Below are 27,233 nucleotides of genomic sequence, written 5' to 3'. Positions count from 1 at the left end.
TAGTGCTTCCTAGATCATCCTAGCTCCAGCATGGCCCCACCAGCACTGCTTCACAATGCTGTTGAACCTCTCAGTTGACAGACTAGTGGCACTTCCTGTATGTCCGACCCTAATCACACAGGATCACGGCCGTCTGCAACACCCCAGTCTGGGGTCCCTCCACCTCATGGCGTGGAAACTCCATGGCTGACCCCTCTTGAACTTCAGTGTTTGGACCCAGTGAGAGAGGTCCTTCTGGAAAGTAGGAAACCCTCCACTCGTGCCACGTACCTGTCAAAGTGGAAGCGTTTTTCCATTTGGTTTTGGCAAAGGGGAACCGAACCACAGCTAGCTCCAACTTCGCTTACTTTGGACTACCTGTTATGCCTCAAGCAGCAGGGGTTAGCAGTATCATCTCTCAGGGTACACCTTGCTGCCTTTTTGGCCTTTCAACCAGGGGCAACAGGTGGGTCAGTGTTCGGTAATCCCATGGTGGGCAGGTTCCTTAGGGGCTTAGACAGGCTTTATCCCTAGGTACGACGGCCTGTTCCCCAGTGGGACCTCAACCTGGTCCTGTCCACACTCATGGGGGCCCCATTCGAGCCCATGGCAACCTGCCCTCCGTCCTATCTCTCCTGGAAGGTGGCCTTTCTGGTGGCCATAACTTTGGCCAGAAGGGTATCAGAGCTCAGAGCTCTGACTTCCAAACCACCCTATTCAGTCTTTTATAAAGACAAAGTGCAGCTGTGCCCTCACCCCGCGTTTCTGCCAAAGGTAGTCTCCCAGTTTCATGTGAACCAAGACCTGTTTTTACCTGTGTTCTTCCCTAAACCCCATGCCAGTAGCAGGGAGTGCATGTTCTATTCCCTGGATGTTAGGCGTGCCGTAGCATTCTACAGTGAGCTCACGAAGCCATTTCATAAATCACCACAGCTCTTTATTGCAATCGCAGAAAGGATGAGGGGGGGCCCCCCCATCTCATCCCAGCACATTTCATCATGGATCATAGATTAGAATATCAGGGTTGGAAGGGACCTCAGGAGGTCATCTAGTCCAACCCCCTGCTCACGTTCTATATCAGGACTTGCTATGACCTGGCAAAAATTCCAGCCCCTTCAATTACGGCGCACTCCACGAGAGCACAGGCGTCCTCCGTAGCATTCCTGGCGCAGGTCCCTATCCAGGACTTATGCAAGGCACCAACACCATCCACACCTTCACGTCACACTACGCCATTACCCAGCAAGTGAGGGATGATGCAGCCTTTGGCAGGGTAGTCCTGCACTCAGCAAGCAGGTGAACTCCGACCCCTCCCCCAGGGAAACTGCTTGGAACTCACCTATTGGAATGCACATGAACAACCACTCAGAAGAAAAAACGGTTACCTACCTCTCGTAACTATTGTTCTTTGAGATGTGTTGCTCAGGTCCATTCCAAATCCCGCCCACCTCCCCTCTGTTGGAGTATTCCAGCAAGAAGGAACTGAGCAGGCGACAAGTCGGCAGGGACCTACATACACTTCATAGCTCACCCGACGCGTACCACTAAGGGAAAAACCTTCCGACAGTCATGCACGTGGTGCGCGCACGCACCTGTTGAAAGGGACATGAAAAACACATCTCGAAGAACAATAGTTACGAAAGGTAGGTAACAGGTTTTTTCAGGTTTCAGAGTAGCAGCCGTGTTAGTTTGTATCCGCAAAAAGAAAAGGAGTACTTGGGGCACCTTAGAGACTAACAAATTTATTTGAGCATAAGCTTTTGTGAGCTACAGCTCGCTTACTCCTTTTAGTTTTTTTCAGAGTCTCCAAATTCTTCTGTTTTGATGATCTTACGGTGTTTAGTAGATGTTACCCCCAAACTACTGTCTCCCTTTAAAAAACAAAATGCTCTTATGCTAGCATGATTTGAAAGCCTCAGTTCTTACTCTGTGATGAGCATGATCTTTAAAACTTGGAGCTAAGCCCCTACAGAAGTGGAAGTATTCAGTATATATATGCATGTGTGTCCTTTTTGTTGTAAGGGAAACTACAGAAATTATGCTTAAAATCTAGACAAAGCTTGAAGAAATAGGATGCAGGAGGAATTTTTTAAATCTTGCTGGGGTAAGGAAACAGTTTTCTTGGCCAGTATGTCCTCACCAGCAAAGTGTATTGGACAACCCTTTGTTCAGGGGTGAAAGTAACTTAAGGGACTTATCAGTACGCAGGGCAGCTGGGGTTCTGAGTGGGGGCTCAACTGGAAGGGGTGAGGTCTCAGGCAGAAGGGGCAGGGCTGGGGCCAGACTCCCCAGGCCAGCCCTTCAGCGTGGCCAGGCTGTGATTTAAAGGACCCGGGGTTCCAGGCTGCTGCCGCCAGAGCTACCCTAGGGCTCCAGCAGTGATTTAAAGGGCTGGAGCTCCGGGCCCTTTAAATCACTGCCGGAGCCCCGTGGCTCCTGGCCACTGCTACCACTATCCCAGGGCTCTGGCGGCGATTTAAAGGGCCAGGGGCTCCAGCTGCAGTAGTGGCGGCCGGGAGCCCTGGGCCCTTTAAATCATCGCCAGAGCTCCATGGTAGTGGTAGCAGCAGTGGCAGCCAGGAGCCCCGGGTCCTTTTAAATTGCGGGGCCCTGGGGAAGCTGCGCCTTTTGGCCCCCCTCATCAGTGGTCCTGCTGGTATGGTTGGCTGTGTACCGGCTCTTACTGGTTGGCTGTACCAGACCGTACCGGCTTACTTTCACCTCTGCCTTTGTTTCTTTCTGTTGCAGCTAGTTAGGGACCTCCTGTGTAGGAACAAGATGAAATGGCATCAGCTGGTAGGAGTCCAGGGAAGAGGTTAACACAGTAATTCCTTTTCCTTTCCCTGAAGCCTCCACCTTACAAAAAATGTATTCTCGGATCCGTCTCCTGTGTAGCTCTGTCCCATAGTCAACTGGCCTCCCAGTTGAGGCTGTTTACATCCCACAGATCCTTTCTCCTAGACCTGTGGTCCCCAACACGGTGCCTGTGGGCACCATGGCGTCCACTGAGACACTTTTGTGCGCCCGCAGGACACCGCACCGCCGACATGCTGCCACCGAGCACGGCCACTGGAGAACTGCCCGCCGAAATGCTGCCGAGAAGCATTGCCGTTTCTCGGCAGCATTTTGGCAGCGGCGTTTGTTGCTGCTGCCGCTTCTTGGCAGTACTTTGGCGGCTGGTTCTCTGGCGGCCGCGCTCGGCAGTGGCATTTTGGTGGCGTGGTGTCCGGTGCCTGCCACAGTCTTCTGGGAATAGCAATAAGCTATTCCCACAGAAAGGTTGGGGACCACTGTCCTAGATTTTAAGTGTAGATCTACACAGAAAATATTTTTTACTTTAAGTTAATAAAATTTACACATTGCCAATTACTTTTCAAAGAGCCTGATCTGCAAACTCAACCAGGTATCTGAAAGTCTGGCCTGTGCATACAGTTTGTACAGGACACATTATGTCCTCATTTGCACCTGTTTCACAGGTAGGCAGAATTTTGAATGAGGGCAAAACTTGGACACGGTTGGCCTTGCAATTGGAGGTTAGTTAATCTTGCTGCTGATACACAAGCCAGGAAAGAATATGACACTGATATAGCTATGCTGTGTCTGCAGTTATAAGGATAATAAGCAGAGTAAGGTTTTACTAAAATAAGCAGGTATGACTGAGTGTAGAACAGTTGTTTAGAGGAGTAGAAAAATGTCTTAAACTTGTTTTTATTTGGTAGTTAACAGGAGAACTGGTGTGGCAGGGATCTACGTCATCTGATGAGCTGGATTGTACTTGCCAAACATTGCAGTGTATGTGTATGTTGGGGTGGTGGGGGGGAATAAAACCTAGGGCAGCGAGTCTCAGAACCTGGGTCTACAGACTCAAGCTTGTGTTATGGCGCTAAAAATAGCAGTGCAGACATTCCCACTTAAGCTCTGAAGCCCAGCCTGCTTGCTGGATATCAGAGCCTGATCTCTGGCTTGAGCGGGAACATCTCTGCTGCTGTTTTTAGTGCTGTAGACCCAGGCTCTGAGATTTGGTGCTGCAAGGTTTTTTTATTATTTTTTTTTTTTTTTTGCAGTGTAGATGTAAGCTCTCAGGCTTCAAGACTGCAGAGAGCTGTGGTCCCAGTCAGTGTTTGTATGTATTTGTTCAGATATTAATAGACTGTTGAAACCAAATGTTTCCTCTTTTCTTATTCAGCTAGACCACTTATGTCCTGGGCTGCTGATCCACCCTCTCTTCCAACAACACCAGTTATCTTCAAAGCTGGATAACTGATCATTAATTCCAGTAAATATTTCTCAGCAACTTACAAACTCCAGCTGATGACAGGTGGTATTCTCCCAGCACGACTTCAACATTGCTTTCTGTCAGTCTCCAGCTGAGATGCCTGAGCCTCCGCTTCAAAGCCTCAGATTGGCATTGCTTGATAATTTAGACGTGCATACACAATCAGAATAGTATTTCAAACTTTGACATGGTAAAGCTAATAAACACGCTCATCTCAATTATTATAATGGTGTGTAGAATTTAACTCCAGTTACATTTTTATATATAAAAACTTCAAATATGAAAAATGTTCATATAACAACTTTTAAAGCGATTACTATGTAAAACAAGGTAATGTTTTAATAGTGAATAGATTTTTGATTAGTTGTGTGCATGGCTTTTACAGAAAATATAATGGTCATATTGAAAATAAACCCCTAACCATTCCTAAGGATATTGATCTTCATCTGGAAACAAAGTCAGTTACTGAAGTGGACACTTTAGGTAAGATAAATTATTGTAATTGGTTGAATGTTATCCCAGATATATTCTGTGATTACAATATGTTCTTTTCTATCAAGTACATATAATTTGTGATATATACTGGAATATTTTTATGGCTAATGAGAATGTAAAAATGCAACTCATTACAAGGAAGGAAATTAGCTGAAAAGCAAGAAGTAAAACTCTTCTCTCGTTCCTTGCTTGATATCTCAATATCTGCATAAAAGAGAAGAATGGCTGAGAGGAATCCAGCATAACAGATATATATTGCTACAACAGACCTCTCTAGCAATGTAAGAGGACACTGGAAAGGATCAGATCATACACAATGTACTTGAAAACGTGACAAAATATAGTTGTATGCTACTGTAGGAAGAGAGATGATTGGTGGATGTGAAAAATAAACTTTACAGATAAAACCACTAGAAGTACATGGGCACTGTGGTCGTGCGGAAACCTAAACATCTCAGATATGACATTCTAAAGTAAAATATTTAGAAACTACAAGGAGATGCTAGAGAAACAAGCAGATGAAAATAACTTACGTTTCTGGGATGGAGGCTGTGTCCCTAAAATATCAGGACCATGACATATAGCTGTTAATAGGCATATGTTGTGTTGAGAAGGAGGACCCCCACTGAGCTTAAATTGGCCATTACAGTGATTAAAATGCCAGAAGCCTTTGATTTAGTCTCTGAAGTTGTAAGGTGTGAAAGGGTTAGGGAAGGTTGGTGTGTGTTTTTTATATTTTAGAGTTAGGCGCTTCACTTTGATGCAGTTGCTAAAGTTCACAGGAGAGAAGTTTTCTCCATGCAAACCACCTAGTATGCAGGAAGCATGGCATACCAGTGATTTCTAGCCAAATAATTTCAGATTATTTTGCAAGCCAGCAGAAACTATAAAATCCTGAAGAAGAAAAATCTTTTGATTTTTTTTTTAGAAGTTAGGGGGAGCAATTCCGCACAAAATGTTAAGCATACATTACAGGTTAAATTGTTAAGCACTCAGATTTAAAATTTAATGTAGGTATAACCCAAACTATTTGGCGCTTTGTCTTGAATTACAGCTGGAAATAAATTGGAAATCATTTCATATTTTGGAATTTAAGTGCAGGACTCTCCTTTCATAAAGCATCACTAAGCAAGTAGTGCATAAAACCTGAATACTAAATAATACTTCAACTTTGTGCATTAGATGAGGTCTCTGAATGGAATTCATGTGTTAGCCCTGTGTACTTTGTGTTACAATAATCCGGTCCAGAAGTGAAAAAGGCCTGGATAAATTATTAAGTACAGAAGAGCAAAAACACTGTTTTGCCACTGCTGCTACTTGGATATCTTAGATCTGCCTGGACATCAAGAAGCAGCAGTTGTAAGGACTTTAAGTATATTTTCTTTTAATCATGTGGTCCTCTTTCATTTTGTCATTGCTTGCCTTAAAAAAGTTTACTTAAGCTTTTGGTTCCTGAAAACCTTTATTTTTCAGCATTGCATTATTTTCCTGAATATCAGTGGTTGGTGGATTTCACAGTTGCAGCTACAGTGGTGTACTTGGTAACTGAAGCCTACTACAGTTTGATGAAGCCCTCACAGGAAATGAATATCAGCATAGTCTGGTGTCTGCTTGTTTTGGCTTTTGCCATGTATCCTTTGCTGTGTTCTTAAATCATTTTATTTATTTTTCAAATGATAACTTGTATCCCCCTGTAATTTGCAGATGGTAACAATGGATTGTTTATTGCAGAATTAACATTTGGAAAAGGATCCTGGATGTCAGTGGCATTATCAGTCTAGCTGTGTATTCTATGTTCAATAGTTTGTTAATCTTAATACCAGATTGTGTTTGAGTGCGTGAATTTTACTTCATTTTTTTCTATAAAAGGGAAATGTTAATACTGATTTATAAGTCTGCAATATCAGCCTCCTCACAATGTTGTTGTATTTCTGAACTAACTTTGTTTTGCTGAACTATACAATCAAGGAGAAAAGGTACAAAAAGGATTAAAAGGTGGTAGCAGAAATCTTTTGTGTTAATATGAGCAGTAAAGTACAGTACAGAACAATGTCCAGCTGCCATATAGACAAATATACTAATTGTTGCCTGAGGCAGGTCTGAAGGGGAATGTGACATTGAGAATAGGAATAGGAGGAGACACGGAGTCATTTGAAAGGTAACAGATTAGGAAGTGAGAAGGGGTGTAGACAGATGAGAGCAGAGAACTAAGTGGGAGTGGTATTGGACAGAACCTCCAAGATAAAGAATTGAACATAATGTGGAAGTATAGTGAAAACTATGCAGAGGCATATAACATCAGAACAAACAGTTAGCTGCCTCTTTAGCTGGATATGTAGGAGACAGGAATGCATGAGGTAGGTAGTTGCAATAGTCAATGAGAAATGACCAAGTTTCTACTTTTAGGGAATGGAGAGGTAACAGTTGACTTTAGAGATATGAGGTGATGAAACACCTGGTTTACGTGAGAACCTGATTGTGAAGGGAGCAGCCCCAGAGGTGAGTTAGAAGGCAGACTGAATGACTTCCTTGCTGTTCCAACATCTACTAGCCAAATATCGAAAGCTGCTCTGGTAGAATTAATACCAAAGATGGATACCCCATGAGAGTTCCTGTTGTGACCCATCCTTGGTATCAGGTAAAACTTTGGAGCCCTGATATTGAGTTAATGAGCTAGCACAACTTTTGCATCTGTACGTCCTGCTCATCTATATCTGTTAATAGAATGTATGCCTTGATTGTACTGATAAGGTACCTGAAATAGCCTGAAAAAAGGTGAGATCCAGAAAACGTTTGCAGTAAGTTACTAGTTGGATTGTCATACTTGGCTTTGGTAGCATGGTACTTGAAAAGCAGGGATTCAACTAATGTAAAAATGATGTAATCTCATTTTGTTGTACCCTAAAATACCAATATTTGACTTATCTAATTTAGGTCTAATGCATATTCATGCAGGTTTTAAAATAGGCAAAATTACCTTGCTTCTTTCTTGGCAACATGTGCTCTAGAAGTATGAAACCATTTCCCTGGTTTTTAGGGAAGGAAGAAGAGGGAAACTAGTTGTGTACATACCTTACCTCAACTGGGAGAGCAGAGGTAAGGAAGAATAATGTACGTTTGTGCAGGTGGTTAAATCACATTATGAAAGAATGGAAAGTTTGGCAGCAGTCCACTTCAAAGACACCGTATTTCTCCACTGGCTTTCACACACTAAGGGAGACCTTGTTCAAGGCATGGTACTGTCTTACTAGAAAGTAACTGGAAATTAGTGTCTAGTCCTCATGCAACTTAAATGATGCTGTAGCTAGTATATCAAGTAGTCTTTATTTATTGTTATAAATGATTTGGATATAAATCTTATTAATATAAATAACAGTTATATTGATTCAGTTTAAAGTCTACAGAAGATACCTATCCCAGGCTGTAGGTGCCCTGAGAGTATTTAAAAAAAAATACAATCCATGATAGAAAATAACGTCACTACACATGTAACCCAACCCTTCTCCAGTGAAGGTAACAAAACTAATCATGTCCCTAATTCTGCAAGAACCTCTTTGCTCCATAGACCTCATCCTTCTCAGTACCTCAACCAAAAACACAGGTTTTACAGCACCCCCATAGGCTATATTTGAGCTATTGTAAGTTGAAGGGGGGAGTGGATTTCAAAACTTGAGGAGCTTTCACATAGAATGTCCTATCACAAGCTCCCAGTCTTTCAAAGGGAGTACCAGTTCATACTTTTCTGCTGATCATAATTGTGGAAGTATTATATGGCCTACCTATCCCTTTCTGCCTTCCCCATTTAGGGCCTTAAGTCAAAATCAACACCTTAAACTCTATGTGGAAGCCAATAGGCAGCTAATGTAGTTAGTGTAAAAATAATTCAGGTGCTTGGGCAAAGATACACCCCTGAACATTTGGGTGGCTGCATTCTGGACTAGATTCATTTTCCAAATAGTTTTAAGGAATAGCCCATGTGTATATATATTGCAGAAGTCATAGGTGACAGGTGTGGATTATGATAGCATTTGAGAGAAATGGTTGCAACCTTCTGTTCAGATGCAGGTGATAAAACACAGACCTGGTTGCAACTTCCATTCCCTCTATGAACAAGTGTAAAGCCAACAAAATCCCTAAGTTGCATTTATGGGAAACAGATGATGGACATGCATATTTTCAGTCTCAAAGGTGCAGACACAGCCATTACTGTATCTGTTGGATATTTACCCCAACATTTCTCAGGTTTATCTGGATTGAGCCTCAGCCAACTTTTCCTCCTTGCCCCAGACTCACCCAAGCACTGAGAGAGGTTCTCTAATTGCACTCCAGATTGGATGAGATGGAAACAAAGAGCAGGCATCATCAGCATATTAAGCCCCTTAGTCCAAATTTCCTCTGTAGGCTTCCTAAAAGACCTCAAACACTGAACAAGAGGTGTGGCATAGAAGAAAGTTTCCAGGACCTGTACATTAAAGCTCATGAGGCAGAAGAGCTATTACCCTCTGGGTTCTCTTTAAGAGGAAAGAGTGAAGCCAGTAGTAGGAAGCACCTTCCAGTCCCATGAAGATCTGCAAGTGATTTGATAACTTCAGGGTTAGTGGAATTGCAGATGATGATAAATCTAATATCAGCATGGACACCTAGTCTTCATCCACTTCCCAGGGGAGATCATTGGTCCTTCTGTGTTGATCATACTCTTTGCCATAACCAAATCAAGATTGACACACATCCTCTCAGGGAATTTGCACTGCTAGGATAGTTGGACTACCCAACTAGGCCAACTTAAACTTACCACCTCAGCTCTCATACTAAATAGTATGTCTATCAGATCTAGCTCTAGAATAGGCGAATCCCTAGATTTTTAGGTTGGATGTAAAAAGCAGAGCTGCGCAACCTCCTCAACTGTCCACCTTCAGATCATGCTGCACTGACTAGCCAGCAGAAGCTAGCTGTGTCAGGATTGGCCAGCATTTGTCATCTAGCTGAGTTTGTTATACATGAAGACACTGTGTTCTTCTTAAAATATTATGGTTTTTCAATGCGTAGTTAGCCACTGACTTAGCATTCTTTGTTTCATATTATTGAATGCAGTCTTTATCTTTCATTAAATCCGCCCAAGTGATAAAAAGCAAAACAAATGGCACTAAGGTTAGATATTTCAATCTAGATTTCTAGCAGATTTAAATCTTTTCCTGCCTTGTTTTCCTTTACTCACAAACAAAGGGACCAAGGATTTAAAGGCCTTGTAATTAAATTCCATTTCTACAAACTTCCATATCTCTCAGCATCTGACAGCATTGCCACCCTCTTGGCTTGTCTATGGTGGTCAGTGAAGGAATGCTGCTGGACACCAGCATATAAGAACGGCCATTCTGGGTTAGACCAATGGTCCATCTAAACCACTGTCCTGACTCTGACAGTGGCCAGTGCCAATTGCTTCAGAGGGAATAAACAGAAAAGAGCAATTTTGAGTGATCCATCCCTCACTGTCCAGTCCCAGCTTCTGCTAGTTAGAGGTTTAGGGACAGCTAAACACCTCTGAGGCAGAGTACAAAGGCTGTTGGGCGTGATCACCATCCTGTGTTGAACCCTGAACAGAGTCAACCAAATAATCTCACCCCCAGATTGACCCCAGAAACCCACCCTGTTGAAAGCCTTTTTAAAGCTATGAGTCTAATTCCTGATGAAATCCACATTTAAAAAAAAATCTCCCTGGCCAGGATAAAGTCGTTGTCATAATTATTTTACTATCCTCCCCATGACATTGTCACGCTGAATCCCACCTGACCCTCCATCAGAGTTTAGGGAAATACGACATTTCCTAATGCTCTTGCTTTTTCCTGATCACAGATATCCAGACCCAGTGAAAAGCACCCCCATCACTCTGGAAGACATTATTGCCAGCAATAACTCAGTGCCATGCTGCTGAACTATTAAAAGTAACCTAACCAGGCAAGAGAGCCAAATTCTAGTCCCTTTCTGACCATGTGAGATGTTTTAAAATATTGTGACAAGCTTTCAAAAGAGAATATTTGGTGGAAATAATTATACCACAGTTGCATGAAACTCCAAGACAAAAATGAAGTTTTAAAATATTTAATATATGGCTGTCTTACTATATCAGATTCCTAAGCTGATAATATTCTGCTTATAAGCCACATTGTTATATGCAAGCAAGCTGTGCTTTAGGAAGATTGTAAAACAAAACTGCTGACTGTAGGGGGTTTGGTTTGTAGTGAGTATGGTATTGAGATTTTTTTTAATTGAGCTATTCTTTCCCCCTTTATCTAGTTTTTTTAATAGCACACATCAACATGTGATAGATCATATCTTAACATACTGCAATACATACTTTAAGGAACTGTTGTTTTAATACATAAGAAAATTATGTACAATAAATATTTTTGAATGCAATAAGTCTCTACACATTCTAATGTAATGTAGAAAGCAGCATATGACTGGAGTCCATTAAATGGAGCTCTCATGTCAACTGTTAAAATTGTACATCTGCAGTCAACCATTACAGTTGAGGAGTAGACTATATACAGTACTCTGCTTCTCTTCCTTTTTAAAAGATCTTAGCATGTGCATGGCTCTGCTTATCTGCAGAGTTTGCCTTCAGAAAGAGAATCTGGAAAATGCTTTTTATTTGGACTAGTGGATGGAAAAAAATGTAAAATTGCTGATTGCTTTCTGTAATAATTGTATAGATGGTCCTAAATTATCATTTGCCCACTTCTTCAGTGGTTGTGTATTGGCTATAAAGTAAACATCCACAAACTCTGAAGGAGTAAGACCAGATAGGATAGCATTGAAGCAGATGTTCAACATACATAAAGCCATACTCGGATTTAACAAAATGTGAGCAGATAGTTGTTCAGCATTGGATAGTTGCACATGTCAATACTTCGTGCATGGTCTTGCGTATTCATCAGTTTCTTATATAACATGGATTTTATGATTTTTTTGGTTTCAGATAGTATCTCACTTAAGATTAGAAATTTTTTAATGTTGTAGTCTTAGAACTTCATGACTTTTTCTTCTTCTTCGTTAAGGTAAAACTTTTTTAAAACCAAAGCAAATCCTGAATGGGATGGGGAAAAGTTGAAATACTGGAAATGGTAGAAACAGCATTAAGGTTACTTGGGGTGGCATTTTACTTTTGACCTACCAATGAACATGTATTCCATCATGTATGGCATGCCTATGTGTGCAAAGTATTAACAAGTGTCCCTCTTAAGCCAGTATTTTTGGCAGTTTATCCATACATTTTTGTATGTAGAAACATGTTAAATCCCATATATTCTGGAAGTTTGTATATACCTTAAGAAATCTGCAGCGGCTTGCAGACATATAAATATGGCCACTGCAATTTATGTAACATGGTATATATCCAGTGCACAAGTGTATTACAAGGATTAATGTCTGTAGCTACAGGAAATCTGACCCCTAGGGATAGTAAAGGTAACTGGTTTATATGATGTAAGGCAACACTTCACAAACTATAGAGTGAGCCTCCCAAGGGAGGTGTGAGCTGTGTGGGGTTTTTTGTTTTGTGTTTTGGTTTTTTTAAGAGCTCCGGCCCTCAGCCCTGGGTGGCTAGGGCTCGTGCAGACCATAAACACCTGGGCGGCAGGGATAAAGGGGACAGCCATAGCCCCACGGCTCAGGTTCCTTCTCCCTCGAACTCCCCAATCCCTCACCAGGAGGCAGCCCGCACTTAGGCTCTCTTCCCTCCCTTGCCCCCATTCCCTCACTGGGAGGCTCCCCCATCCCAGTCCCTCACCTGGAGGTGGTGGTGCTCCGGGTGTCAGCCCTCGGGTGGCAGCAGCAGCGCAGAAGTGAGGGTGCCAATGGGGCACTAAGTCTGCTGTGAAAAGTGATATTGACGAATATCACTTTTCACATTGCCACCCTTACTTCTGTGATGCTGCTTGTGCAGCGCTGCCTTCAGAGCTGGGTAGCAGCATATGTACTTGTAGGGACGTAAATGACTACAGACACAAAGAAATGGAGCCCATTCAAATTAAGTATGAGAACCAGTAATAAGGGAACTGTGTTGAGAAGGTGGATTGAGTTTTGCGTAGGTGTTGCTTTCTTGTCTTAGAATTCATTTGCACACCAAACACCAACATCTTGCCTCTAACTAGGAGGAATTGGGAGAGCAGTGTGTATATCTTATACGATTGTACATATATTGCGTAGACATTTTAGTGAGGGCTCACTGCCACTGCTGAAGTAGTGTTCAAAGTAAGGCTGTCTGATAATTTTGGATGGACAGTAATGGATGGTGTGGGATGAGAAACAGTTTGTACCTTTACTCTGTATTTCTCAACCTATTTACGTTTGTGAGTCGCATATGCAGTTGCCTGTATGTTGTGGGCTGCACCCACACAATATATATACTACCTGGTTGGCTATGAGGATGTCACATGGGAAGCAGATATGTGCTGATTGGGCCGCAGGCGATTCACAAGTTGAGAACTGCTGTCTTAACTCTTCATTTTTCTGTTTTCCAAAGATTGTGTGTCTGTCTAATGTATCCCTTATCTTAAAAAAATCCTGTTTTATCACTGGAAAAAAACCACAACTTTTTTTCTAAGATTTTTTTCTTTAAGTTCCTGATGTGTAATTCCAGCCTTAGTTTCAGTTTACAGCATTTTTTGTCTTGATGTTTTCTTACTGTGACAAAGTTCCTCCTCTGTCTTGGTGGGTCCTGCGCTTATTGGCAGTTTTGCTCGCCTGAGAGGTTCACGGCAGCCCTCAGTTTGGCCACTTTCGTGGCTCAAATCTGCCGTTCACTAAGTTAGCCTCATCACTGGCCAGCATGGGGAAAAGGAAGAAGAACAATCCCTGCAGTCTCTGCTGATCCACCTAGTGGATCAGGGAACAGGCCAGAGACTTTCCCATCCGGTGGAACCCACAGTCCAGGTCAACTCCTCCAGTATCAAGTAGGGAGTTGGGTGGATGGAGGGATGAGGGTATCCAGGCCCGCCCTCTACTCCAGGTTCCAGCCCAGGTTCCTGTGGATTGCAGCTGTCTACAGCTACAACTCCCTCAGCTACTTCCCCATGGCCTCCTCCCAACACCTTGTTTATTCTTATCACAGGACCTTCCTCCTGATGTCTGGTAATGCTTGTACTTCTCAGTCTTCCAGTAGTATGCCTTGTCACACTCGGCTTCTTGCTCCCAGCTCCTCGCAGACACACCACAAACTGAAGTGAGCTCCTTTTTAAAACCCAGGTGCCCTGATTAGCCTGCCTTAATTGATTCTAGCAGCTCTTTGATTGGCTGCAGGTGTTCTAATCAGCCTGTCTGCCTTAATTGTTTCCAGAAAGTTCCTAATTGTTCTGGAACCTTCTCTGTTACCTTACCCATGGAAAAGGGACCTACTTAACTTGGGGCTAATATATCTCCCTTCTATCACTCTCTTGTAGCCATCTGGCCCGACCCTGTCACATAACTTTTGGAGATTTTTTTATATATTAAGAGACTCCTGTGATAGTCTATATATTACTGATTTCCTGAGATGGAATGTATGTGCCTCGACAGCTGTGAAATATTAATGTAATGTTCAGTTGTTGGGTTTAGTGTGCAAGTGCTGGGTGATGTTGGTGGCTTGTGATATACAGGAGGTCACACTAGATGATCTGATTATTCTTTCTGGCTTTAAACTCTGACCCTAAACCAAAAAACATGTTCCCATAAAGGGCTTTAGGACTTGAGTACTACCTGTGTCAGTATTCTGCCTCATCTATCCTCTTGTTTTCTACCAGAGTTTTGAAATGAATGTGTTCAGGCTTTTACTCCTGAGGGCATTCCGCGCCCAAAAAATAAAAATTCTGTGAATTTTATTTGTTAAATAAAAGTGGAGGCTCCAGCATGGCATTGGGGAGCACAGGCCACTGGCTTCCCAGAGGTGGGAGATCACTCTGCAGCCCCCGCTCCCCTCCCAGGACACGGATCTAGTGGTGAGGTTTCACCCAACCCTGACACAGTGCAAGGACCAGGCCTGCCCCAGAAACACCCCAGTGCTCTGCCCCTCCATGTCAGGTGCACCAGGTGTGGGCAGGCAGGCTCAGCCCAGCAGGATCCAAGTGTGAAGGAGCTTAATGTGTGTGGGGGGGATCCAGGTGTGGGTTGAGAGGGTTCTGTGTGGGGCTATCTGGGTGCAGGTGGCTCTGGGGGATCCAGGTGCGGGGACGGATCTGGATGCACAGGGGCTTGTTAGGGGGTTCTGGATGCAACACTAATAGGACGCTTCAGAGGGGTCCAGGTAAAGGTGATTGGGGCTGGGTGTGGAGTAGGATAGACCTCGGCATGGGGGGTCTGGGTGTGGGAGGCTCAGTGGGAGGGGTCTGGGTGTGGGGGGATAGAGTTCGGCAGGGGATTCATATGCTGGGGGAAGGGGACAATCCAGGTGCAGCTAGTTGGGGCTCGGTGAGGTGGTCCAGGTGCAGGGGGATTGAGGGTTCTGGGTGCGGGGGGGGTGAGGCTCTGTGGGAGGGTCTGGGAATGAGGGGGTCTGGATACACAGGGGTTGGGTGGATGGGGAAGCAGCTTCTTGTACATAGATCCCTCCCCCTGCAGCTGAGGAGCGATGGGTGCAGGAAGCTGGGGGGGGGGGGTGAGTTTGCAGAGCTTCCTGCAGCTGAAGGAGGAATCTGGGGGTGGGTCAGACCCAGCCCCAGATGCTGTGCAGGGGAAGAGGAAGTCCCATCCTTCCCAGCCCAGCCGGGACTAGCATCTGAGCCTGGCGCAGAGTAGCAGCCACGAGTCCCGCCACCTGGCCTACAGTGATATACCTCTCTGCCGACTGCCAGGGGCACCTGAAACATACTGCTGGGGAAGGTCGCATTACTGCTTTTGTGGCTTCCCTTTGCTTCCCTGTCAGTCTGCTTCCCTGCAGAAAAATAAGAAATCTGCAGTGGACATAAATTCTGTGCATGCGCAGTGGTGCAGAATTCCCTCGGGAGTAAAGCTTTGTAATACCAGCATGCAACCTTACATAAACTAGTGTGTGAGAGAGACCTTAGAGCTCTCAGAGGTTCACCACAAATGGACTTAATAACCATCTGTTCATACCCAAAATTGTCTGCTATTGGACCTTCCTGCTGCTATATTAAATCAAATTGGAGTACTGTATATTATAATGTATACAACAGGTATAGGTTAATTTCCAGAGCTCACTGGTCTCCCACCTCTCCCTCCACTCCCCGACATGGACATTGCTACATGTAAATACCAACTACTGACCAAGTGAAAAGATTTAATCACATAGATAGCTAAGATTTCTACAGAAATACTTATATAGATAAATGCCCACTAAAATCTGACTTTAGGTTTCTTCTCTTGTAATTAGCAGATTTATATGTGGGAGTTCATTGCCAAAAATAGCAATAGTGAATTAGAATAATAACAAATCCTGCCCCAGAAAGGATTTTTAAAAGACCTCATATTTTCTTGGTTCTAGGAGTTAGGAAGTTTGCTCTGTAAGACAAAATGAATTAGCACTTACGGCAGGAGGTCTGCATTGACTGCTACTGCAGGTTAAGAGAAGGGGGAAAATCCCATTAGAGGAGGAAAAAATGATTGTTTGCATCAGAACTTTTCTGTATTTGCGTTTATGAAAATCTATTAATAAGATTCTCTTCATTAGAGTGTAATTTGCAGAATGAGACTAGTGAAATTAATAGTGTGTAGAACTAAAAAACAGCTCTAATTTTTACCTGAAAACCATGATACTGTGGCCTTTCGTGTTAGACTAACGCTTCACAAATGAAATTGAAGTTGTTAAATTCTGTAATTCCCAATAATAGCAAATATCTAAACTTTTACAGTTAGCCCAAGTTCTTGATTAATTCTAAATTCTGATTTTGTTAAAATGAATAGTAATTTTTTTAAAAGTCGCACAAATGGAGTTATTGAGTGTAGTCTGATGTCTTGTGGCAAGAAGAAATAATGAGTAACCATACTGGGCACCTAGAACTGGGTGTTGGTGCTTCATTTAATAACTGTATAGTTTTTCGCACAAAGGAAACAAGCAGTTAAATCAAGGTTCCTTAGACCCCCCCCTAAAATCTTTTACCCCACCTTAACTATGCTGTAGCACAAAGAAAATTTAAATCTGATTTAATTGAAGCTAGAGGGTTCCCCATGCATCGGGAGTATTCACGAAGTGGGGTGGAGCTGTAGGTTCCCACATCAGCACCGCCACTGCTTCCTGTATCTGGAGGGTGCATGGCCAGATTGCAGCAGTGATCCCTGCTTGCCAGCAGGGCCCATGGTGGCCTCTGGCAGCCAGATTATAGTATAGTTCCACTCCAGTTTACATGAGGGGCCAGTGCAAGCACAGAATGGCCCTATGACCAGGGAACACACCATCAATTGCTCCAACAGCTCTCACCCAAAGAGTTAAATTGTCAGGTTTTATAAATATGCCCACAAAATTTATATTCTGAAGTACATAAAATCAACAGAAGGCAACATGGCCAATAAGGGGTTAATTCCAGAACAGCTTATTTTGTTTTGATGATAGGTGCTTTTTTTTTCCTGTTTTGATGTTGAATGTTGGGTTTTACTAAGGATTAGGCAGTCAAAGATGCCAGCCGAATCCTATGGAAATTGGATGTGATGACTGATCTGAAAGGTTTCCAGTTATTTGTTATAGGAGTTGTGATTCAGTGCAACAAGCAAATAGTAGCTTTTTATATAGTGGTGTAATAGAATCCTAGAATATCAGGGTTGGAAGGGACCTCAGGAGGTCATCTAGTCCAACCCCCTGCTCAAAGCAGGGCCAATCCCCAATTTTTGCCTCAGCTCCCTTAATGGCCTCCTCAAGGCTAAACCCTGGGTTTAGCAGGCCAGTGCTCAAACCACTGAGCCATCCCTCCCCCCATATAGTATAGATACACTATATCTATACTGTACACTCTAATAGATGTATAGCATAAACTTCTGAACAGAAAACCATTCCATGTGTACTTTTTGGTTTCTCAACAGAAACTTAGTCTTGAATGAACAATAAATTTCAAGAGTTTAAAGTATAATGATAGACATCCCCAGTAAGTTATCACACAGTTGGCAACCGAGATTGAGTTTCAGTTCAGGAAGATCTTTTATTGCCTGTTAGCCGAAGAGAAAAATGAAGCTTTTAATCGCCAGATAGACTGAGGAAGATTCACTGACAGTCTATACCTCGGAGGCAGCAGTCAGAAGGCCTGCTGAACCACCTGGCCCTTATCACACTAGTATTTAATATTTTTGAGAGGATGCGGGATTCACTGTAAGCAGTAACATTTTCATCTTTGTCAAAACTCAATATGTTTTGAGTAGTATGTTTTTGTTCATAGAATCTTAGGGTTGGAAGAGACCTGAGGAGGTCATCTAGTCCAATCCCCTGCTCAAATTGTTCCTGTATTGTGTTTCAAATCTTGGCATACCACTAGTTGTAGGTGAGGATAATCAGTTACTTGTAGAGTGATGTATTTCATGATTCTGAAGACTGCTGTTCATACTGTCTTTTTTAAAAAACAAACAAAAAAACCACACCCCAAGGCTAGACACTTGATGACAATTTAGATGTAGCAATTTATAGCCAACACCCTTACAGATCCTACAAACTTAAAACTAAATCCCTAGCAGTGGGCTCGGGGGGTGGCCCAAGAGAGGGGAAAAAACTGGGGAACTGATCTTTCAGCAATAGCATCTATTAGGACAGTGAATGTGTCTCAATTTAAAATTACTAAGGAAATTCCCTAAAAAAATCTGATTGATTGGGACATCTTAAGACAAATAAGTTTTTTACAATACACAATTTACTTTTGCATGTTTTTTGTTTTTCCCTGGGCAACATGCTTTTAAATGGGGTCCCACACGTAATCATGACGGTTGCAATGGTAGTTAACTGTGTGGTCAAAAATCGCTATTTTGCATTTTGGAAGCAGCTTGTCTTCATCTGTACAACCATAAAAGATGGCCTTTTAAGTAACTTAAGTTTCCTAATCCTTTAAGAAAAATCATTTCCCTTCCAAAAATGTCTTTGTATATTGTTGGGGGCAGCCTATCATGTTATGAGAACTCAGGAGCGAGACAGGTGACTCGTTACTTTTCACATGTTTTTTCTCTTCTCTTGTCTCCTTAACTTGACTGGGTGGTGAAATGGGTGAACTTTAGTTAAGACATAATTAAGGTCTGAGAGTTGACTGGCATCAAATTTACACTCTGAGCAAGAAGCTATTTCCGGATAGAAATAGGATGCAGTGACTAGTTTGCTCTTCTACTTTTCTTTTTTTAGAGTACATGTGCAGACATTTCAGCAAAATAAATGTATTTTTGTGTTCTGTGTAAGGTATTGATTAACTTTGGTATCATAGCAATGTAATAAGTTAGTGTGAAGGAATTCCCGAATTGCTATTTACTTAAGCCCCTTCAGCTCTACTTTAATAGAGTATATTGCACAGATTTTACACGTTTTTAATACCCTATGTGACTAAGTAATTAAAAAAATCTTATCAAAACTGCATAAAATGAAGAAAATACAAATTACCACAAGTGACTGTTACAAGTCAAGTGAGTGTGGGATATCACCATTTGTCATTCAGTGACTTGAGTATGGAAGTGGGAGTCAGGAGGTCTGGGTTTGATTCATGAGTCTGCCATTTACTACTTCATCACACTATGCCTCAGTTTTCCAGTCTATAAAAGTCAATGACACTTGCCTGTTTACATAAGGCACTTCAAAATATGTAGGTAAATACCAATGTACTGGTATTAAGTGTGTTATAATAATCCAGTAAGTGTGACTTTTAAATTTAAAATTTCAAGAGAATTTTTTTTCTCATATAAGGTATTTACACGCACACACATACAAGTGATCTTAAAATTTCACCAAACGTTTGTTTATTGGTGAAATTTTAAGATCCCTTAGAAAGCCACTTGTTAAAGGGTATATTGTTCTAGTTATATACGTGTTAGTGAAATGCAGTGAAACATGCATTGACATAAAAGTAGTGAAGTGCAACACCTCACTGAACCCTCCATATTCTGTTATGAAAAAGTGTGTCTTCACCCAGAAGCACATATGCTATTCAAAAGGTTTCACTAAAATGAATTAAATAAAATAGATTGTTCTTAAAAATGCTTTTATAACCTTAAAAATATTGTACTAATATAAATGGTTATGGTGTTGTGTAATGGAAAAATGGGTTATGGCTTACAGTTATTTCATGTTTTGTCTGTGGCCTTTTTCTGTTCTAAATTGATAGTGTGGAGTCATTGACACAAGTATTTGTTTGAATATGGATTTGATATCTCCTGCACTTTAAAAATAAATTCAATTATAGTGGACTGCAGCTTGTAGTAATAAGAGGTATATCGTGAAATATTAATCTTAATCTATTGTGCAGTTATGTATCTAATTATATTTAGAAATGCATTTAAAAGGAGTAGTAGTCAATGAAAGTTTAAAAGCCGCTTGATAAAAGGTCAGGTGACCTCTCAGATGTTCATATTTGTGGCGAGTTGGTTATATGAAAGAACTTTACCAGAATGCATAAGGTACCTAGAATCTCTACCTCTCCCTTTTGAAATTCTCTTCTAGGTATTACTGACTTTGTTTCTAGTTTGCTAATAATTAACTTCTATAGTTGATAACTCCCAAACACATCATGATAAACTGCATAGTAATAAAAATGCTTACTCCTTATGTATAAACTTATTGTTAATTGAATGCTGTTCTGTACTGTCCAGGTGGTCAGCATTTTTTTTAAAAATACCAAAAAGTTTTCTCAAGGAATATTTGTCTTGTTTACCCTGATTTTTTTTCAAGAAAACTATATATAGGTCACTGCATTTTTATAGAATTTCCATTTTTATTCAGTGAGTAAAGTAAATTATTGGAAATAAGTAGGGTTTGTCCTCATAAGTACTAAGAAAGTGAAGCCTGATTGAGAGGGGACATGATTTTTTTTTTTTTTTTTCCACTACGACTACTTGAACTTTAACACTTGTGTAACTCAAAGGCTTAACAAACATCTGCGGAAAAGCTTTTGTGCTAAATATTCAACTTCCTCTTTTCAGTTAAGGATAGAGAAAGCTCCCAATCCATACCTCTGAGTCCTCCAAAAAAAGACCCCCAGGAAAAGAGGCATGACTAAACTAGACATCTTGATTTCTCCGAAGTAAAAAACATGCAAGGGATGAATAAAACTTTTGAGCTTTTTCCTATATAAAGAAGCAGCAAAAAGTGGGCACAAATCATTTCCTTCCCACAAATCATTAAATCTTGACCCTGTTGAAGTCAATCGGAGTTTGTCGTTGACTTCAGTAGTCAGAATTTTGCCATTTAAGATTTTCTTAGTTAAACTTTAAGCCAGAGACTGGGATGTGCAACTACCACTAGGGGTTAGAATTGCATGTATTCATTTGCTGCTTTATAGACATAATCTTGGCTATTTTGAATATTAGCATGACATATATTAAATCTTGAATTATAGCATTTGATAAATATTTTGCAATTATTTTTTTGTAAAATGTGTATTGGCTTGTAAGCTTCCATTTTTCCCGGAAGTATTAATTTGTAACAAGTTCTTTAATATAGAACAATATTTTAATTTTTGTAAAAAGATTGAATATTATTTTGGATATTTATGGCCATAAATCAAAACAAAAAAATTATCAAATGGCATCTTTCCAAAATCCCATTTTGTCAAAAAATGTCAGTTGCATACTAAATGTTCCAACATTATGAAGCATAATTCTGGTTGTATCTGGTCTGATAAAAATATTGTATTGTTTGCAATTGCACATCTCAAACAAAGCCACAGTATGGGTTCCTAAAGTGTATGTAATAACTTCTTAGCCAACTTAAGGTATAATTCTTTTTATTCTACAGAATTCCTTTTCCTTGACTTTTCTTATGTAGCAAAATACTGTTCTCATTGACTACTCACTACTTCAAAGTAGAAGATGGTGGTGAAAGATCTCTCTGTGTCACCTTTGGCTTTTTTTTCTTTGTCAAAGCCATGGCAATCCTTATTGTAACTGAAAATTATCTAGAATTTGGACTTGAATCGGGTAATTTTATGACAATATTTATGAGCTCTGTTTACTTTCATGTCATGTATCAATACTATACCTTCAGATATCTTTTTTTAAGAGTATCTGTTTTAAAACAAATTCTATTTTAGATACACTTTTGAATCTGCATCCCCAAATATCTTTTATTAAAAGTACATCTTGTGTAATTGCCTTGCTTTCCTTTAGAGTATTTTTCTGTGTAGGCTATTTGTTTTTGTTAACTATTTGTTTACCTTTTTTATTTTGAACCCCTTTTAACCTCACATGGTTAAGTGAGGTTCCTCTGATGCTGAAAAATTACTTATATTCTTAAAGAATTAATGTAAATTTTATTCATGTTCATGGAGTGCACAAATATCAAAGGGATGTTTTCAAAGACTACTCCTGCTAATAACCAAGTTTTATTGCATTGTGGCATGCTAATTAGCACATGAAAGAGCTAAACCAGACTTATGAAAACTTATTTAAAAGATGTTCTGTTTTCTAGCATTTTCTTTCAGGAGATATTCCATGTTTGCACCATGATTTAAAAAAAAAAATGTCTGTTTCTCTCTGCAGGGTTTTCAAATTTTTCAGAAAGTGCTGTGCAGTTTCTTGAAAAGCAAGGTTTGGAATCCCAGTAAGTTTCTGAAAAGTACACCTGTGTGCTTTACATTAATGTAATTTTTTTTACCATACCACTTGTTTTTTGGTAGCGAGCGTTTGTCTCTTGATTATTCACTTGTGTGCTTTGGTCTTCTACTGTGTTTATTAATGTGAAAGAACTGGATCAATACGACTAATCCAGCTCTACATTCAAATTACTTGACATGTCTTGGTCTAATGCTTTTTGTTAGTTTTCTTTTTTTTTTTTAAATTCAAATCAGTCTTAGGTTAAACTATTAAATATAGTTCAAAATTACAAGCATTTTTCTCCAACTACTTCTTATACAACCACTTCATCTTAATATTATGTAAACTTCGACACACCTCTGAGGATAAGTATTGTCCTCACTGTATAGATAAGGGGACTGAGAGGTGAAATGCTTTGCCAAAGGTTACAGATGGAGCCTGTGGCAAAGTTGACAGTAGAAGTCAGTTTTGGCTCCTAGTTCTGAGTTCAAGCTGTTGTTTCATACTGCCTCTTGTGCAAATATGATCCATCTGCCTCAGGACCCCCAGGTTTTATGTGACTGACAAAGGCATATCCTATAATCAAAGTGATGTTGCTTACATACTCTATCACAATAACTATAAATAGTCCCTTTTGCAAGTAATATTTTAATCTGTGTTTTAAAATATTTAGAGGATGTCAGTCACACTTACCCTTATATGAAGTGAATTGTGATGGTTGTGGGAACATGACTTTGAATTTCTTTTGGGTATTAATTCTAAACTGCCATATTAATATAATATTTTTGGGAAGGGGTATCTGAGGACTCTGGGTCTTAACTAAATCAACCTTTAAAATAACCTACTGAACGTTTTGCATTTCCTAACCTGTGGTCTATCCTCCTTGTAAATTATTCTGATTGTGGTTTGCTAACTTTTTAATTAATTTTCCAGTTAGTGCCTGTCTGTCCTCATTCCCTTTTGAACTGCACTGCAGTGTCTTGGCAATTTACAGGCAGCGATTGCATGGTCATGACATCTCTTGGGAGTTGAATGAGATGGATTATGAATGCATCTACTGAAATTCTCTTGTATGGGTCCCCTAGACTCTATTATAATTTGTTGCCCCCTATTAATAGTAATCTCTATTTGTATTGCATCATTTAGATCTTTGATTCTCGCATAATCCTGAAGACGGGGGTGCAAAAAGTTCAAATACTTGATTCTAGATTTTGTTTAAGTCCATTATACATTTATGAAAATATTGCATGGTTCAGTAATAAAAAAAGTGGTCCTCTTGGGAGATAAGTGAATTAAAATTATCCATTTATCTAATGGTAATAGGTAACTAGAGTAACAGTAGTTTAATATATTTGAGTGCTACTTAGTGAGTAAAGGTTGAATGCAAGCAAAATAGCATAACTTAAAACAGTGGCTAATGTACTTTAGCTTTTCTCTGTTGATCAGTTTGATCTTACAGGTCTCTCTCTCTCTCTCTCAACGTTGTTTGTTTGTTTGTTTGTTAACTATTTCTGCTAACTGTTTTTATTCCTTGACCTTCACATAGACTTCAGTATGCAGGATTATTTTTTGTGTGTTTTACAGTTAATGATGTCTCTTTTTTACAGTTTATTTTCTGCATAGTACCAAATTTACAAAATATATTTCTTGGAAGATTGTTTGTATTTTTCTGCATAGAAGCTTTTTCTGGCCTTTTTTTTAAATGTACAGTCTGCATGGGCTTACTAGGTTTTTATTCTAAGTTGCTGAATCTATTGCTAGTAATTCTAGGCTCAGCCAGTCTTGGCATCCTAGCAAGATGGAGTTAAACTGCTTTCTTCAAAATCTTGAATGAATGCCTTTTTGCTGTTATTTTTTTAAAAAATAGTTAATTGTTGGGGGGATGGGATGAAGTGTTGAGAAAAAACCTTTAAAATTTAAAAAAAAAATAATTTCCCTTTTTTTAGGGGTCCTGTGTCTAAACTAACCTTCAAATTGTTCCTGGCTGTTCTTTGTTCACTTATTGGTGCTTTTTTGACATTCCCTGGCTTACGACTGGCTCAAATGCATCTGGATGCTCTGAATTTAGCAACAGGAAAAATAACACAGTAAGAGAAAATATATATACATAGATACATGCTGTTAAGTCTTTTGAATATCTTTTTTTATGTACAAAGAAGTAATACAATTCATTTCCAATGAGAAACTAGTGATTCGCTAGGACTTCCTCCCCCCATTTCCAAACTGCTTTCTCTAGTCTTCCAATAGGCCTGCCAGCTTCCTTTGCACCACCCATACCTTCCTACTCAACCTGTACTGTCCGTCACTAGATGACTGGAGAGCCAATAAAGGAACGTTCTTTTCTCCCCTTCTTGTATAGGAGCTTCACACTGATTGGCTCTCCTTCTCCACTTTGGTCACATTTTTGGCAGATTAGGAAATAGTGATGAAAAAAGGCACAGCTGCCAGTTTCAGATGTGCTCCGTTCCCTGAGTGCTTGGAAGATTAGGGGCAGAGTACAGAAAGAGAATAGTGTGGAGAGAAGTGTTTTCAGGAGGGCAATAAAGAAAGCAAAACAAAATCAAGCAGAAAAAACTAACCCCTAATTTTCAGTCTCTTTTAAACCTCTGACTGAAACTGCAATTTCATTTTATATTTGTTGCACCTTAAATACATTGTAATTAGGAAACCATGTAGGAAGAGCAAGTTCAAACTGCAGCAGGCATGGAGAAGCATCTTTTAAAATGATAAAAGAATAAAATCCAAGTGTCATTTTCAATAAGGTTGAATAGGTAAGTGGCTATTACTTGTGACGCTATTTATATATTCACAGGTATTTAATTGGGGAGAGGGAGTTGACACCAGATTAAAGCCACATTTTCAAATCTAGCTTCTTACCTAGATAGAGGCCCAAATTCAGAAATATTTTATTTAATACACTTTAAAAGTCCCTTCAGGTTTTCTGAGTACCTAATCCCCACTGACAATCCTGGACTGTAATATCCTAATATTTAATTATACTTGTTCTTGGTGACGTATAGAATAAAAAATCTTGTTGTGTGGCTATTTTTAATGTTTAATTTTGATAGTCCTTTTAATTTTCTTTCAGCAGCACCATTTGTGTGTGTGTGTGTATTTTCTGTAGTTACCCATCCACCCCTTTTCCACGAGTTGCTTTGAGTGCTTTCAGCCTTTCTCACACTACTCCAATGGACAAAAATGGATTCTTGCCACCCCTTTACACATTCTAGTCCACTAACCTAATGATGTGACTTAAATAAGCAGAAGAGCAGGTAAAAGCCTTTCACAAGCTACTGAACTGCTTTGAGCTGCTCCTTGATGCTGTAGTGTTCCCTAGCAACACTGCATAGCTAGCACTGCTTTTTTATTTCTGAACCAGTGATTTACTCAGACTGCATGATGAGATGCTTCTGAAAATACAAATACAGATGGTTTTAAGAGTCTTATTAGCAGTTTTTACTGAGTGACATCTGATATTTTTAGGATAAGTTTTTATTCACCTGGTTGTCTCCCCTATAGTATTGTAGCACTTCCTTTAGATATGGGAGTATGGGCAGTCTGGCTCAGCTAATATTGCATTGGTGCACTGGCACCAACACTTAATCCTATACCCACTGAAGTCGATGGAAATATTTCCATTGTACTTCAGTGGGTGCACAATCAAGCCCTTTTGAGGTTGTACTGATATTAACTTTATGAGAGGAACTGAGAATGGGTTTTATCTTCACAGAACACAGCTTCATTTAAAAAAACAAAAAAAAGTTCATTCTTGTTTTGCACTCCCACAACTTGGTTTTTATTTTAACCATACAGTTTAATTTGCTGTGAATCCAATACCTTTAAAAGTAACTATTCTAGAAATGATCTACTATATTTCTTTTAACGTTTTCTCTCCGAGCGTCTATAATTGGATGCAAGTACCAAATTTCACTTTGAGTTAGTTAAGGTTCCCAATTAAGAAAATCTATACAAAATTGGGAAATTTGACTTGCCAAGAATGATAAATGTTTCCCTGATTTTGTGTGGATAACAAAAGCTTATCTTTTCAATAGTACAAAAATATTCAGATACATTCCTTATTTCACTTTCCACTAATGGAATTGAATATTTTCCATAATTATCAGTTTGAGATACTGAGTTCCTCGATTAAACATACATTATACCAATGTAGATATTTACAACAGTTGTCACTTACCATGTTGCTGTGTAACGTGTTTCCTTATGGTTCATTAGAATACACTGAAATAGGAGTTTATTCAAAGTTGTGCACCTTTCACCACAGTATCTAATAATTATCATGAAATTGCACTGGCTAATTCTTTTGTTGTTAAAATCCCATAAGCATGCTGAAGAAAAAGAAAAAAAATCCCTATTTCCACTACTTTCTCATAGTTATTGAGAAACTCCCATATTATTTTTAGGCTTGGAAGGATTTGATTTTTATTGGTGTATGTCAGTAAACATTTATTTCAGCATACATACAAACTGAAAAAAAGATGTTTCCATCAATGATTGTTTGAAATTTACAGATAGGCAAAGTCAGAAAAGTGCTTCCTGAGTTTGAGTTTTATTTAAGGATATTTACTTTGTATATTTTTACATGTGATGTTGACAACTTCGTATTTTACAGTTGTCAAGCTTTAACTTTTTGACTCTCAACGTCTACTGGCATTAAATAATTTCCTGCCACTGTGAAAATTTAAATCTATAAAAATTAAGAATGCTTAAAATTAAACAAGTATATTATCAGTCAAAAATATATTAAAAAAACAAATTCTGCCAAGCCTCATTA

At 39.9% G+C, this 27,233-nt stretch overlaps 1 protein-coding gene across 4 annotated transcripts in view; it reads left to right on the top strand.

Annotated features, from left to right (window-relative positions):
• TMEM161B (transmembrane protein 161B) overlaps positions 1-27,233 on the top strand; it is an 80,208-nt gene that overhangs the window by 37,058 nt on the left and 15,917 nt on the right. For all 4 annotated transcript variants that reach the window (XM_077817172.1, XM_077817170.1, XM_077817171.1 and 1 more), the window contains 5 exons: positions 4,641-4,738; positions 6,224-6,380; positions 21,675-21,826; positions 22,388-22,448; positions 24,388-24,528. In XM_077817172.1, the coding sequence (XP_077673298.1) occupies positions 4,641-4,738; positions 6,224-6,380; positions 21,675-21,826; positions 22,388-22,448; positions 24,388-24,528 (609 nt within the window). The remainder of the gene's footprint in view (positions 1-4,640; positions 4,739-6,223; positions 6,381-21,674; positions 21,827-22,387; positions 22,449-24,387; positions 24,529-27,233) is intronic.

The sequence above is a fragment of the Eretmochelys imbricata genome, chromosome 5 (genome assembly GCF_965152235.1).
Source record: "Eretmochelys imbricata isolate rEreImb1 chromosome 5, rEreImb1.hap1, whole genome shotgun sequence".
Classification (NCBI taxonomy): Eukaryota; Metazoa; Chordata; order Testudines; family Cheloniidae; genus Eretmochelys; species Eretmochelys imbricata.
Note: the sequence above shows the minus strand (reverse complement) of the source record. Positions and strands in the feature narration are given on the sequence as shown.